Source organism: Ctenopharyngodon idella, chromosome 11 (assembly GCF_019924925.1).
Source record: "Ctenopharyngodon idella isolate HZGC_01 chromosome 11, HZGC01, whole genome shotgun sequence".
Taxonomy (NCBI): Eukaryota; Metazoa; Chordata; class Actinopteri; order Cypriniformes; family Xenocyprididae; genus Ctenopharyngodon; species Ctenopharyngodon idella.
The window spans coordinates 27,521,356-27,538,895 of NC_067230.1; the positions used below are offsets into that span (position 1 = coordinate 27,521,356).

The window sequence follows — 17,540 nt, forward strand, 5'->3', positions numbered from 1 at the left end:
AAAACACTTATATTAAATTGTAATAATATTTCACAATTTATCTGTTTTTACTGTATTTTTGATAAAATAAATGCAGCCTTAATGAGCATAAGAGACGTCTCTTTCAGACCCCATGGTAATGTATACAGCCTAGGGCAGATACTATACAAACAGTCTGTAACATTGTTTGCTAGCATACCCTTGAGACACGTCTGTCACCAGCACTTTACAAATTTAAACTTTGAATGTTAGTGAGTAAAACAAGCAGGGCCATGGTTATTGAGAGGGTGATTCAATTCACCATAACTTGTGTTTAATCAAGGAGTTATTGTGTCTGCTATGATTGATTGTCTCATTAACTGAACCATGTACTCCTTATAATTATCTAGTGCTCAGGTAATTATTCCTGAATGCAGAAATCATAAAAAACCTAATGAAGCACTGATTAGCAATTTCTAGTCTGTGTCTCTCGATGCAGGTAATCACTGTATTTTCTGTGGTCATTCTATTCAAAATGCATGGCAAATGTAGATATTTAGACATTTCACCCTCAGACGACTCACAAGGCCATCTATCTGCTCAAGTAGAAAAACTGATATACAGAAACAATACGGATGTGTACATACTTGTTTGACTATCCAAATAAGGACATACCATAGACTTTTATTGTTTTTAAAGAAACCTAATTATAATTATTATAGACTAAACCAAACCTTAATAATAATAATATGAATAATTTAATAAAAACTTTTCCCCAGTTGTGGTGTCATTTCCACCACAATGAACAATTTTGGCATAAGTAAAGTTTTTCAAAAGTTACCTGGTTAAGAAAACTTTTGCATTCAATAAAAAAAATGCATACGCAAAAAATGTGTATGCACAGTTATACATATATACATATTTATCTTCAAAAATTATTTCTTATGTATTATTTTTTTATTTTCCTTTATCGTTACAATTATTATACAGAAGAAAAAAAATAATTATTATTTCTTTATTCCCAAAGGAAGGTTTTTCTAAGCCAATAACAGATTTGGCTTAGTTCTGAACATAATTTTGTCCCCAAATTATAGTGTATATGTAAATTCACAAACGGACAGATGGACAGATGGATGGATAGATGGACCGATGGATGGATGGACTGATGGACGGATGGATGGAACGACGGATGGATGGATGGATGGATGGACGGACGGACGAACAGAAGGAAGGATTGATGGATGAATGGATGGATGGATGAACAGATGGATGGATGGGCGACAGACGGACGGAAGGAGGGATGGATACATGGATGGATGGATGGATGGATGGACGGACAGACGGATGGGCTGACGGGTGGACGGAAGAAAGGAAGGATGGATGGACAGACGGATGGATGGATGGATGGACGGAAGGATGGATGGATGATGGATGGATGGATGATGGATGGACAGACGGATGGATGGATGGATGGATGGATGAATAGATGGATGGATGAACAGATGGATGGATGAGTGGACGGACAAAAGGAAGGATGGATGGATGGATGGACAGAGGGATGGGCGGATGGACGGACGGACAGACGGAAGGAAGGAAGGATGGATGGATGGATGGACGGACGGATGGATGATGGATGGATGGACGGACAGAAGGATGGGCGAACGGAAGGAAGGATGGATGGACAGATGGATGGAAGGACACATGGACGGACGGAAGGATGGATGGACAGACGGATGGATGGAAAGATGGATGGATGGAGCGATTGATGGATGGATGGATGGACAGATAGATGGACAGATGGATGGATGGTTGAATGGACAGACGGACGGACGGATGGATGGACGGACGGATTGATGGATGGATGGACAATAGATGGACGGATGGATGGACAGATGGACGGATTGATGGATGGATGGATGGACGATAGATGGACGGATGGATGGACAGACGGACAGATTGATGGATGGATGGACAGATGGACGGATGGATGGACAGACGGACGGATGAATGGACTTATAATTATCTTTATATAAAAACAGAAGTCTATGGTATATTCTCATGTCGAACCTGTGCATCACATCACCAGCTCCCTCTGACATTTTTCCCTCTGAATGCTGCTTTACATTCATCAAATCTATATGCAGCATGACAATACTTTAATCCTACCACTCTAAATAAAATCCTAAATTGGGCACAATAGCATGTACAAAGGGGCTTAAGTGTTTCCCTGAACACGAATGAACGTTTACTGTGATTCTCTCTTCTCTCTGCAGTCCATAAAGGGGCTAACAGCAGCCTTAGACAGTCATGTCTGCTGGATCAGATTAATTTGGATCTGTAGTGCTGAGCAGTCCCCTTCACTCCTCTCTCTGCTGCACGGAGCCTGTGTTAACACCTCTGATGAGTCACAGAGTGACAGAAGGAGAGTACAAAACCAGTGGGAGTCAGCTCCACATGAGAAGAACAGTCATGGGTGAAGACTGACAAACCGAATTCATCTCGTCTCGCCCGAGATACAGTATGAGGACTCATGTGAAAAGAACTATACTATACTTTTGTGTGGAGTCCTATACTCCTGTAGTGCACTACAATCTTGTGCACGTTTTTTTTTTTGGAATGGGTGTCAATGAAGGAAAGGCTTCACTTCGCTGAATAAACCACTTTTGAGAGCAAATTGCTTATCATTTAATGAATCGACAGCCTATCATCTAATCTTCAACATATTTGCTCTTAAACGTTCATTTGGAATAATCAGTATCGAAAGTATCGATATTTCAGGAACGATCCGTCCAGCTCTAGTTTAAAGGCCGGGGCAACAGTGAACAACTAAAGATTAAGCGTCATATGATAGAAGAGGTCTGAAATGAGTTGATGTGGCATTAACCTTTTTAAAATTGGCCTTTCGACATGTGGGCCGGGGTGCATGACTATATTCTATCTGTTTTCTTCTGAGGCTTAATAAATAGGACGGTTTAAAGAGACTGAGCGTGAGCGTAAAGAGAACGCTAAAAGAATGCCGCAGGCTCACGGAGAACATTTATTAGATTTCTCTGTCATTACAATTCAGGTCCCTTTTATGGGGGTGAAGTTTGGCGGCTAAGACAGCCATGTTCCTATCCCATCTGCTGGGAAATAAAGCGTCGGATACTGTTCTGTCTCTCCATCCATCTCCCTCATTCCTCCTGTCTTTCTCTCCATCCTTGTTTCACTAATAGCACAAACAACACCTACACACTCCCCTGAAATTCCATACAAACACACTAATAGCTTCTGGTTCCTCATTTTGGCCGTCAATCAGAAGGACACATTCTGAGTTTGCGCCATGAAAATTTTCAAATACGTTGATTCTGAAACTAATTTCAGGATGTTGCCTTCACATGCTTCCATGTGATTTGATTCATGAAACTATATAGCTACATAATTCAATCTTAAAGGGATAGTTCACCCAAAAATGAAAATTATCTCATGATTTACTCACCCTCAAGCCATCCTAGGTGTATATGACTTTCTTCTTTCAGACGAACACAATCGGAGTTATATTAAAAAATATCCTGGCTCTTCCAAGCTGTATAATGGTAGTGAATGGGGCTCGAGATTTTGAAGCCCAAAAAAAATGCATCCATCCATCATAAAAGTAATCCATACGACTTCAGGGGGGTTAATAAAGGCCTTCTGAAGCGAAGTGATGGTTTTTGTAAGAAAAGTATCCATATTTAAAACTTTATAAACTATAATAACTGGTTTCCAGCAACGGCCGTACGTGATTCGAGTTCCGATGGAAGAGTGACCTCCAGTAAATGTATTTATAATGTTGCAAAATATTTTAATTCTTTCAAAAAAGTGCTTTTCTTTTGAACTTTCTATGCATCAAAGAATCCTGAAAACAACATATTGCACGGTTTCTACAAAAATATTGATGAAAAATATTTCTTGAGCAGCAAATCAGCATATTAGAATGATTTCTGAAGGATCATGTGACACTGACAAACTGGAGTAATGATGCTGAAAATTCAACTTCGCATCACAGGAGTAAATTACATTTTAAAATTAGAAAACAGTTATTTTAAATTGCAATAATATTTCACAATATACAGTATCTGTTTTTACTGTATTTTTGATGTAATAAATGGGGCCTTAGTGAGCAGAAGACACTTCTTTCAAAAACCGACCCCAAACCTTTGAACAGTTCTTATCCACAACATTTAACTAGATGTCTACTTCACTACAAAATTTAGAAAATAAAAAAAAGTAAAATGTTGCAGGAATACAACTGAAACCAGTTCCCTGAAATTAACCATCCAAATGAAATGACTCACTAATATGAATCAGGATTCCCCAGGCCATTCGACATCACACATTTGATTAGTAGCTTGTTACTGGAAATATACATTATTTTAAAAAAGCTGAGTAACTGAAAAATGTAGTTATTTGTGTTACGACTTCTAGTAAGTTACTCCCCAATATTGTTGCTTACAGTTTTACAAAGCTGACCGCAATGCTGTGAAATGATTTTCAGCGAATATCGAACTTTTAAACCCATTTTAAAAGATTTCAGAGCGAAAGAAACCCATGAGGAGATTAGCACAAGGTCCTGCCTCATCTGTAGGCATCACACGCACTTTACCAGTGAATGATGAAGTGGCTTGATATGGTACGTAAGCCATAACATCACTCAGAGATGCAGCCGTTTCACACACTATGCGTGTGTGTGTGACAGGATGACATTGTACAGAAAAATCTGGGCATTTCAGTACATCAATAAAAACATGAGACGGACGCGAGAAGAAAAAAAAAAGCAAGAGTCTCGAAATGGCCCATGAGAAAAACAAATGTTTCCCCTTCCCAGGTTGTAATATCCTCAGTGGGTTTGTTTCTCCCTCAAACACTCACGCAAGGCTACGACTGCGACTACACACCCATTTCAGGAGTTTTAATGACGCCGGTCAGACACAGACAGACAGCCAGTACGTGCAGCAGTAACATTACTGCATCTGTACTTTTCTCACACACCCAAACAGACTCAACTTTAGCTTATGAACAAACCAATCAGGCCATAGAGAAACGCTGACATCAAGAATATAGTCTTACTGTAAGAGGCCTGACTATAAACAAACAGACAGCTAGGTCACCCTACTGCAACAAATACATTTCATTTGCATCATTGCATTGTAAATCGATGTTTCAGGTTGGCTAGATGCAAAACAAGTCTTAGACAAGGACATCTAGCATTTTATCCAGTATATAACAATGGTTCCCAACCAGTGGGTTGCAAGGAAAAACATTGCTAAAAGCAAATGTTATATAGCAGCTAACCGTATAACTGTGCATATTTAGAATAGGAAAATAAATAGGCTTATCAACTTTTACGACGGAAGAGAAAACGCTTCCTGTATGTTTTATTGTTGACGTCAATGTTTGTGCATCAAATCAAACTTTACAAATTTAAAATAAAGGTTCCAAACGGGGGTTTTCGTAGTGATGCAATGGAAGAACCATTTCAGGTTCCCCAAAGAACCTTGTGAACAGTTCTTAAAAGAACATATTAAAAAATCTAAAAACCTTTTTCTACTATAAAGAACCTTTTGGATGGATGTTCAATAGATGTTAAAGGGGACCTATTATGCCCCTTTCCACAAGATAATATAAGTCTCTGGTGTCCCCAGAATGTGTCTGTGAAGTTTCAGCTCAAAATACCCCACAGATCATTTATTATGGCTTGTCAAATTTGGGTGTGAGCAAAATCACGCCGTTTTTGTGTGTGTCCCTTTAAATGCAAATGAGCTGCTGCTCCCAGACGCTTTCCAGAAGAGGGCGGAGCTTTAACAGCTTGCGCTTCGGCTGCTCAACAACAACAAAGCTGGAGTATCTCACGCAGCCAAAATGAGGATTGTCAGTAACGGAGTTCAGCCTTACATTGTTCAAACCGGAGTCGGACACTGATGGAGAGACTCAGGAAGAAGTTACAATTTTTAGAATGCAACTGGACGTTTCTGAATGGTTAGTGGATAAATTTATGTAGTTGCTGTGGAGTTGATTCAACTCATCGACTAGCATGTGCCGTCATGTTAATCTTTTGTGCAAATCCAGCGTTGAATTGACCCTCGTTTGTGAAGCAGTCTGGCGTAAAATGATGGCATGGCAACGACACTCTACTACAACAACTCTTCCTCTTCTCTAAAGCAGCCCAACATGGCCTCACCCCATTTGTTCTATGTTCCCAGGGGCAGGGTTTATGTAAATTTTGGGGTTTGTGATGTCACCAACCTGGGAAGAAGCTCGTTGTAGCCCCTACCAGCTGTTTGTTGTAGTCCTTAAAAAGCGATTTCTGTAAAGGACAATATCTCCCTTTGCATTGAACTTCGAACGTCGTAATTTTGCAGATGTTGTTTATGATCAAACAGCAACATTACCCACTAACTAAAGTTAAAAAAGTGAAATCATAATTAAGAACCCCTTTAAAGGTTCTTCATGGAACCATAGATGCCAATAAAGAACATTTATCTTTAAGAGTATTTGGACACAAATCCATCTGTTAATGTAGGGGCAAGTCAGATTATAATATTATCCAATTTATAACAGTGGTTCTCACTCAGTGGGTTGCAGGGAAACATAATGCTAAAAGCAATTAATAAAATGCAACTAACCATATAATTGTGCATATTTAGAATAGGAAAATAAATTGGCTTATCAACTTTTACAACAGAAGAGAAAACGCTTCCCACATATTTTGTTGTTAAAAGTCAAGTATCCAATCAAACGTTATAGTATTTTGGCACAAATTCATCTGTTACTGTACTGTAAGTCTCATGACTTGCTCTCATCCATACAATAAATATGGGTTCAACCAGTTTGTGCCAACCATAATGCCATTTGTGCAATGAATTATTGGCTGCCAAGAGCATGAAACTATTGAAATCCAAGAGATGTTTTTGTACAATAACCAATTTTGGTACTGTGCTGCCTCGCCACTTCATGTCCAATGTAAAATCTGTGCCCTGAAGCAAAACCACTTGAGAACCACTGCAATAGAGAGTAAATATGCAAACAGCATAAATTGCAACACAAAGTTTGAATAATTCTAAATCTTTTGAGTGCAAGGAAATTCACACATTGCATTATTTAAAGATTGTAGAAGGAGACAGAACTGGAGATGAGAGGGGGGTGGGGAGGAATAGAGAGAGGTAGTGAAAGATGTTCGCTTGCACGTGTAACAGATGAGTCACATGGATCCTTGTCAAAATTTTATCAATTATTAATGCTATAACATTTTATCATGCTTGCACTCTCAGAACCCTCAAGTGTCTTTTACAGTGAGATTTTAGTACCAGCGCATTTTGATATCAGCACTGTTAGGCGTGGTTGACAAAGCAAAAAATTTCACTTAATTTAATGGCCCAGACTACATCATACCAAAGCAAACGAGGTTTATATTAATAAATAAGAGTGTATGACACACCTCAAATTATCTCAGAACACGCCTTGCTTCTGTAGTCTATATCATATCAGACATCAGATTTCCATAAGTATGTACTATACAGCTGATAATAAGCATATGATAAGCTTGTTTAATATGCATCTGGCAATATTAGCAATCATGAATTCAGATCATAGATATCCATTAAACCTCAGAAACTAACATAGGTGGCTTGGTTCTGGACAGAGCAAGGCTAACAGCGCAGACTGTCTGTAATGAATGGAAATATACACTAAATAAAACAACACGCAAAACTCAAACATTCTCATATGGCTGCTTATGTACATATGCATGCTCATATGTAAATAGATCTATGCATCAAGTATGCCAGAGATCAAATAACCCCATGAGTCTAGCATATGTTAGTCGATTCCTGATCTCAAGCACATATAGAGGTTTTTAGCTGACAACTGGCTTTGTAGATAATGCATATCATTGGGTGTAAATCATCGGGTGTGAAGCGCAATTAAAAAAAAGGCTGTTAAAAACATAATTATCGATTCTGAATAAGGCTAAAAGTGACTATATTTCTTTTAAATATAAAGCACAACATTAGACCCCACAGACTCATATCGTTTAGCACAAAACAGTGCACTGAATTCACAAAAATATACAAGTGACAGAAGCTTTTGAAATGATTCGGGATACCTGTTCATTCCCGGCCCGTGTCCGGTGCCCATTCCCCCGGCAGGCGCTCCGTTGCTCGGCTTGTGGAGCTGTCCACCGCCCGCTGGTGCTGAAATGGAAGCCGGGGCTCCAGCCGTGGGGACAGCGCCTCCCGGTTGCCCCGGCTGTCCCTCTCCTTCGAGGCTCGCTTCATTCCCCATACTCCCTCTGAGTGAGACGGAGGAGAAAGACGAGATCTGCTGACGAGCGTCTGATAGGGCTGTATTTAAAAAACTGGGAGAAAACTCAGCGCAGCTCCTCTTCCGCCATCATCACCTACAATCCAGCATCCTGAGCGGAGCGCGCACGCGTGCGCCCAGCGGAAGGGCTCGACCGAGCACGCGCGGAGCAGGGAGCGTGCAAAAGAACAGGGGCAGGGCGGAGGAGCTGCGTGAACGCGCTTGTGTCCTAGATCTACAGTCCTGTAGACTCAAGCCTTGAAGAAATTCATAGATTACTTTTGTCTTGAAATAATTATAATTATTATAATATAATTATAATGAATTTTAGCCTTATTGCTTAACATTAATTAAATATATAAAATGAGCAAGCAGTAGCAGGTGACAGTAGCAAGGAAAAATAGCATATCCCTAACTTAATAATAACAATAATACAGATTAATTTATATTTTGAGGCAAAACTATTTTATTTATTTCCTTGTATGTAGAATACATTTAATAATCTACATTCCCCAAGTTCAATAGTGTCAAAATAATCAACAGACTTAGGTCGGGGCTAGTTGTCACAGGCCTAAACATGTGTTTAGTATATTAATTTCAAACCCAGGAAAAAACACAGAGCACCCTTGTTTGCTGCCTCAATTCACATTTAACAATTGAAATGACATTTAAATGCCATTTTGCAATTTAAACTGAATGGGACACAATCCTCCAGGAGTGATCATCAGTCATCTCTGAACTAGTGCATCAGAAGCGCTTGTATTATTGTGTGATGTTAAGAAACCTTTGAAGTAGAGAAAGTAAAATATTAAGCATTTTTACCCACAGCCATGCTGCAAAAAGAGGGAACTATATCTTTGTTGTGATTCTGTGCAAAACAGGATGCCTGCTGCAAAAGAAAGAGAAAGCGTGAGATCAGTGAATAAAGAAAGACAAAGTGCTCTTTCAAAGTCACCAGACCTCTCTTCCAGATGGCAAAATTGGCATTTCACACCCAAGCAGAGTTGCTCAAATCATCAATCAGTTAAATCAATACTAATTTTGACTCCATCCCAAGCTGTTTCGGCAGACACTAAGAATGTGGCACTAATAGATGGCTGCTATATTCCCTATAGCAAAAATCTCATATTCACCTGCATGAAAAATAAATAAGGGAGAATGAAAGAGAGAAAAACAGAGATTTGCTTGAATTGCAAACAGACTGACGATACTTTGTAGCCTTTTCCTCAAGCTCTTCCAGTTCAAGAGTTTGAGGTCAGTAGTTTTTTTAAGAAATTGATCATTTTATTCATAAAGGATGCATTTAATTGATCAAAGATGACAGTAGAGACAATTATAATGTTACAAAAGTTTCTTTTTCAAAAAAAAAAAATGCTATTTTGAAATGCTATTCATCAAAGAATCCTGAAAAAAAATGTATAATGGTTTCCACACAAAAATATTAAGCAGCACAACTGTTTTCAACATTGAACTGATCATTAGAAATGTTTCTTGATCACTAAATCTGCATATTAAAAGGAACAGTGCTCAGGAAAGTTACTTTAAACGTAATGTGTTACAATATTGAGTTACTCCCTAAAACTAATTGCGTTACTTAGCTACTTTTTATGGAAAGTAACGCATTGCATTACTTTTGCATTACTTTTTCTCACCTGGGCAGGGCTTGCTTGTTTCTTTGTTTTTTTGTCAAATGTAAAGGCCCTTTCACACCAAAAGTGAAATAAATAAGCCTCATGCTGAACGGAAATTAAAAATTCATGCCTGTACAGTAGAGGGCGCAGCTCAAACTTTTCAGCTGTGCTGCCATTCTGGATCGCGGGCAAAGTAATTTTTGCTTATTAGTAAGGTTGAATAGGTTCGTCGAGGGTCAGCAGCAAAAATTTTGCTTAATAAAGTGAGATTAAATACATAAAGTATACTTATATTATTTAACATTTAATTTTCGCAGGTTTTATTTATTTTGAGGAATACTGAATCTGTTTTTGTGCAAGTGATATGAAATACATACTCACATTTAATCTAGAACTACAATAACCATTATGTTTACACAGCCTCTACACTTGCTCCAGATTTCTCTCAAGGAGATAGGAGAGGTGTCAGTCAATAAATGGGAAAAAAACAACACAACTTGCGTTACTTATTTTAAAAAGTAACTCTGATATTTTGTTGTAAAAGTCATGCATTACTTTACTCGTTACTTGAATAAAAGTAATGATTATGTAACTCACATTACTTGTAATGCATTAGCCCATGGACCATGTGACACCAAAGACTGGAGTAATGATGCTGAAAATTCAGCTTTGCCATCACAGGAATAAATTACATTTTTAAAAATATATTCAAATAGAAAACATTGATTTTAAATAGTAGCCTAATAATATTTCACAATATTACTGTTTTTACTTTATTTTTAATCAAATAAATGCAGCCGTGGCGAGAATAAGAGTCATGGTAGTATAGATGGGACTAGTGGTATCTGCATCGGTCAGAAGAGATTAAAGGTTCATTCAAGGCAAGCCTAGACTAAAACCCTGCATGTGGAGGTCAGGTCCTTCACTAAGAAAAATAACATTACAACTCTGCTCAACAAACCATGTGAGGTATAAATCATGCCAAAAATCCATATTGTTTAATGTATAAGAAAAAGTAATAGCAAGCACAGCTAATTATAGCAATTATCACATTTTGTACAATGACTATAAGGACTTGGTTGCTTGAGTTAGACCTTGGATAGTGAAGGGCAATAAGGAAGTGATAATCTAACAAAGTAGTGCGGCCCAGAATCATGTTTAATCTGTGGTTGGTAAAATCATCATTACATTGTAAAGACTTACTTTAGCTTAAATGTTCGTAGGCAAAGTGAAAGTGTGTATTTGCCGAGTCTGTCCTCTCTGGCCTGTATTAGATTAACTCATTTTGAGACCTAATTGAAACAGAGCTGACTGACTGGCACTGAGTCTTGGCATGGTGGCGCACTCACTACAGCTGAGTCCTCTTGCAGGCCGCCTCCTGCTCACACAGCTGGTCCGCAATTATCTCTGTTTGCATGGGACCGAGACGAGCAAATATTGCATGGAGGCATGTCGGCCACAGAGATATAAGTTTATAGCTTTTGGTTTGAGCAATGATATTAAGATACATTTTGCTATGAAACTAAAGTTTTTACAACATACATTTTTCAGATGAAGATCTGTGGAGTTACTACCTCAGAGTCATCGCCTATAGTTACTTTTTCTGCTGAAGTTGATTGATGTAGTTAATCAATTCAAAAGTAATGACTTTGAGTCTGCCCGGTGTATGCCATCAGCCAAAACTCAGAAGTATTCGATTGAGGAAAAACACAAAGAGGTGACTGAGAATGCCAAATGAACAAGAAGAAAGTCTTTAGCCTTTGCTTAAAAAAAGGTAATCACATCTCAGCCAGAGTTGTGTCTGCTTCAATGATTTGGAGGAAGTTTTTAAGGTCTAATGGGAGTAAAACTAAACTTTTGAACCTCAATGAAAAGCCCTATCTTTGACGCAAACACCATTGTAACACTGACGCACGGTAATGATGAAGAACTAACGCACAAACAAAAATCAGACAATAGGTTATTTTTATCTGAACAGCCTTTTTTCTTAGGGTGGAATTGAGGGCAGCACCACTGGCATGTTTTTCATAGTGGATGATTGGTCATTCTCTGGTACACTGGCAAGCTACCAATAACTCATTATCAATGAAGTGGAAAAAAAACAAAAAAAGAAACTAAAGATGAACTAAACAGCGGCGAGCAAGTGCAAAGTAGGACAAGATACACCCAAAATAATGAGCAGTTCGCACTATGAATGACTCTGACTGTATCAAAACTGCAGAGCTGCGATTGTACAGAGCCACACAAAGGTGAAAATAAACTGAACAGGTGCTGTCAAGTATAAAAAGAGAGAGCAAACCACTTCAATGGCGACATCTAGTGGTCAAGAGTTGGCAATGTTCTCACAAATATTTGCATATATATTACATTTATGCACATTTGTGTAAAGTCTTCCATATCTTAGCTTTGAGAATCTTTTCTTGCCACTGCCGCCTTTAGCTTGTTCAGTATAGTGTGTGTGTGTTTAATATATAAATTTCATATATATATATATATATATATATATACACCGATCAGGCATAACATTATGATCACTGAAAGGTGAACTGATTTTCTTTTCGTCACTGCACCTGTTAGTGGGCAGGATATATTAGGCAGCAAGTAAACATTTTGTAATCAAAGTTGATGTGTTAGAAGCAGGAAAAATGGGCAAGCATAAGGATTTGTGCGAGTTTGACAAGGGCCAAATTGTGATGGCTAAACGACAGGGTCAGAGCATCTCCAAAACTGCAGCTCTTGTGCGGTATTCCCGGTCTGCAGTGGCCAGTATCTGTCAAAAGTGGTCCAAGGAAGGAACAGTGGTGAACCGGTGACAGGGTCGTGGGTGGCCAGGACTCATTGATACACGTGGGGAGCGAAGGCTGGCCCATCGCTTACCTGGGGAACACATGGCACCAGGATGCACCATGGGAAGAAGGCAAGCCGGAGGAGGAAGTGCGATGCTTTGGGCAATGTTCTGCTGGGAAACCTTGGGTCCTGCCATCCATGTGAATGTTACTTTGACACATACCACCTACCTAAGCGTTGTTGCAGTCCATGTACACCCTTTCATGGAAACGGTATTCCCTGGTGGCTGTGGCCTCTTTCAGCAGGATAATGCACCCTGCCACAAAGCAAAAATGGTTCAGGAATGGTTTGAGGAGCACAACAACGAGTTTGAGGTGATGACTTGGCCTCCAAATTCCCCAGATCTCAATCCAATCGAGCATCCGTGGGATGTGCTGAACAAACAAGTCCGATCCATGGAGGCTCCATCTCGCAACTTACAGGACTTAAAGGATCTGCTGCTAACATCTTGGTGCCAGATACCATAGCACACCTTCAGGGGTCTAGTGGAGTCCATGCCTCGACAGGTCAAGGCTGTTTTGGCAGCAAAAGGGGGACCAACACAATATTAGGAAGGTGGTCATAATGTTATGCCTGATTTTTGTATATACCCCATTATTTATGCCATAATATACAAAATATACTATCGTTTCCCTACCACCATAACTCTTCTAATTATTCATCGTAGTGATTAAAAAACACAATAATGATAGCAGCTTCTAAAAGTGAATAATGATAATAGGCCTAAAAATAAATACAAACCTAAACCCAAATTCTGCTGCATGTTAAACAGGATCAATCTTCTTGAATGGAGGTTTCCTCATATTTCCCGGCTGAGGAAGGATCTCTCAAATAGGGGTGAACCAGGAAGAACCGAAGAGCGCTAAAATGACAAAATTGCTGTAATTAGTGCAATTAGACTTCTGGACTTAAAATGGCAGGCAAATAAGCATTTCAATGTCTGCTGGCTTCTTCATGCTCATAATTACACAAGGACTACCCCAGTGTACAAAACCATTTTGACTTTAATTCAGTCCAGACTTGTGGTCTTCTCTAAGAAGCAACTCAGTGGCTGTCCTTCAACTGAGGGGTTTATCAAAGAAAGAACCAGATTTTATTTAATCTGCCAGTTTTCCACCCCATGTTCACTTAACCCCAGTCTATTTCCAGCATATATAATGGGGTATGAATATCTACTGCATAACAGTAATGATCAATTTAATCTTGTTATGAAAGATTAATGTTCACTTAGTTCATATTAGTGCCTTCCTTTCATTCAAAAACTAGGGTCACCTTAATCAACACGAATGATCAAAATATGCACCATTAGTCAAATCATACAAGCAATGAAATGTATATTCATGACTGTTTGTTTACTTCTTGTTTGATATGCACTTTATCGTATAACTGACATCCATTCTATTGTGTACAAATAAAATCTAAAATATTATTTACTTACAAACTGGACAATTCTGACTTTTTTTTTTTTTGCAATTGCAATTGCAAACAATTCAAAGATGACATTAATGAAATACAACTTTTTTAAGAACATAAAGAAAGGCAGGAACAGAACAAAAAAAGAAAAGAGGATAAAAAAAAACAAGTATTAATCACGGTACAAGAAAGATCTCATCAAATCTCTTCAAAAAAGAAATACATTTTTTGTTATTAATTACTCTTAGTGAATTGATTAAATGTTCTACTTCACATAAGAAATCTATAAAAGTAGGTATTTTCTTAAGAAACCTTTGTTTGTGAAAATAGAATTTTGCCACAAGGATAAGAAAGTTAACAGTAAATTCTAAAGATTTGTTTTGGTTTTCAAAAAAGCAAACATCCTTAATGTGTAAATTACAGTTCATATTAACTTTAGAAAAACAATAGGAACTCAAATCTTTCCAGAGAAGTGATGAAACATTACATGATAAAAATAAATGACAAATATCTTTACTTTCTTTTTTACAGAAAGTGCATATATCAGCTACATCACAACATTTCGACACAAAAGGGTATATATTATGCAAAATTTTAAAATGCACTTCTTTCACTTTATTGGGTATACAGTATTTATATGGTAATAACCATGTTTTCCTCCATTGAATGTCATCTATTTTAGAACCCAAAAAAAATTTCCCTTTTGGAGAAATTGAGTTTCGAGATTGAGAAAGTTGACGAATAAATTTATTATTACATTCTTTACTTAAAAGCGAAAAATTCTGACATCTAAAAAGGACGGTTTATTCAGGGTAATGTCGTTTCCCTACCGCCATAGCTCTGTACTACTTCACACACACTGCCACATATTCAAATTTGGCGCGTTGACGTTACACGCAAGAAGAACCAATGATGTTTATACACTCCTCTTCAACCCCGCCTTCTTATCCTTATATGGCGCCTATTACGTTTTTAGAGCAATAAATTAATTCACACATCTTATATTGATAAATTATCTTGAAGGTACACGGACCTACACAGACAATAGCCTCTTTAATATAGAATTAATTTAGTACTTAATTTGAAACTCGTTACTTGTAACCGTGTTATTTATTTATTTATTTATTTATTTATTTATTTATTTGTTTGTATGTTTAAAGTTTTTATATAAAAAAACTTTATATAAATAATATAAAATGACTTATATATAGTTTTGAAAGTTAAGCATCTCCTTTCAAACAACAATCTTGTAATCCAACTAAAGGCATTAAATAAAAATTAAAAAGCTTTTAATATATCATGATTAGACAACAAATTTAGATCTTTCTCTTCTCCAGTTTCTTCTCCAAAGAGCACAAGTATGAAATATTTTGTATGAATTATATTTGTCTATTAAGTACTTCCTTTCAACATTTGTTAAAAAAGGTTTAATCTGAAAAGCTTTCAAGAGGAAAGTGTTGAGCTCACACTGATGCCATGCTGCTCCAGAAACAATGCTTCCTTGAAAGCAACTGTAACAGATGAAACTTCGTCCAAGAATAACACAGAGAGATGATGCCAAAAGAGCATTACCTCTGATACAATTACATCTAATACAGCACCACTTGTACACCAATTTCTGTGGACTTTTGTCTCCAAGGCAACAGTGGGCTATCTCTCTAAAAAAGATGAAGGTTTGTGTTGGCATGGAAACCACATAGTAATCTCACTGCTTTTATAGAACTAGGCAACAAGCACAAATGCTGAAGAAAAAAAAACATGATTAAAATAAAATGCTCAGAGACCAGGTGTGTTTATAAACCCAACAGAAAAGTCATTTAGATGGAAAAGCTTCATATCTTGCACTTTTGAAGCAGCAGGTTTTGTAGGGGGTGGATGATTGTGGGACGGCAAAAGCTAGACTTTAAAAACACAGAGAGTGTGTGGGTGTTCAATACAGTGTGAAACCCCACAGGTTGTGTTCTGCACCGTCTACTTTTGTGCACCAGGAAAAAAATAACATTCCTATATTTTGCTTTTTCTTATAAGACCTTATGCTTCAGAGAAACAGGCGCGCAGCCATCTTTAGAATTTTGTGTTTGAACTTCCGTTTTTGCAGTAACATAGCTCTGTATTTTCTATGGCATTGCTGTTGAAGAGTAATTAGCTGGTGAAGTGGATTTGCTTATTGTAAAGTTAACGAAAGTTATCATGGGCATTGTAGTGTTTGAAGCAGATAACATAACAAATGTCAGTAGACCGGGAAGTTTTTAAAACGAGCGTTTCATTTATAAATTCGTAAGATCTTACCTTCATACAGTGGAAATACACACGCGGATCGCTAAGAAGGGGCGGGGCTACAAAGAGTAATTTGACGTAAGTTGGCGTGACATTCAGTGTTGCCAAGACCGCGGTTTTTCCGCGGAATTGGGCTACTTTAACATTGTTGCCGCTGGTTGTTTTTCATCTCTTTAGTCCCTGGAATGCGAATTTTACCAGGGGAACCCCGCCAAAAACGCGAATTTTACCCACGAACACGATTTTTTTTTTACCAGGGGATCCCCCCTGAAACGAGATTGGGCTAGTTTTGAGAAGCAATTGGGCAGGTTTTATTGTGAAAACCTGGCAACCCTGGTGACATTTCAAGCAGTGGTGTCCTGCATTGTGACATGATAAACTCAATTTAAATAATTTTAAAGAGCAACTTCATTCATTTATAATTATGCAGAGTTTAAATGACCTCATATTAATTGAGAGACCTGGAAGATTTTAAAAATCAAGAATTACTGAAAAAAAGATGATTCAAAATAGTTGTCAGCTACCATATTATTGTAGCATGATATTTATACTGCAAGGTGCTTTAAAATGTCTAGTTCTACCATTCATATCCAAAACATCAAAACATAGCAATAACTTTTTATTAATTCTAGATGTTTCAATATGTATTCTTGTGCAGACAATTCAATAAAGGGATCTCTCTAGATAATATAGAAATATTAAGTCCTTTTAAAAGTTTCAGTCAATGCAACATAGATCACGTGGAAAATACTGCCATCTTGTGGTGAAATCTAAATGTTTTAATTTGCAAATAACAAAGAAGCCATACTGACATTTTATTTACTAGTTTCTTTTTATATACATACATTTTTATATACATATATACAGAAATATAAATATTAATTTTATATGCCTATATACCCTTTTTTGCCCATGTTACACAAAATGTGTAACCATTAAGTAAATGTAATTGTAAACAAGTAATTTTGTAATATCTTTCATAAAATAGCAACATAATAATGTTTAGGTTAAAGTACAAAAAAAAATAAAGTAAGGTCATCTCGCTGGTGAAGCTCACAATGGATGAACTGGTACTGGCACGCGCACGCATGCGTC

General features: G+C 37.6%; 1 protein-coding gene across 1 annotated transcript in view; it reads right to left on the bottom strand.

Moving 5' to 3' along the window:
* Positions 1–8,437, bottom strand: part of bsnb (bassoon (presynaptic cytomatrix protein) b) — a 35,444-nt gene extending 27,007 nt beyond the window's left edge. Inside the window, exon 1 of the mRNA XM_051912063.1 lies at positions 8,081–8,437. Within this exon, the coding sequence (XP_051768023.1) occupies positions 8,081–8,259 (179 nt within the window). The 5' untranslated portion in view covers positions 8,260–8,437. The remainder of the gene's footprint in view (positions 1–8,080) is intronic.
* Between the last annotated feature and the right edge of the window lie 9,103 nt (positions 8,438–17,540).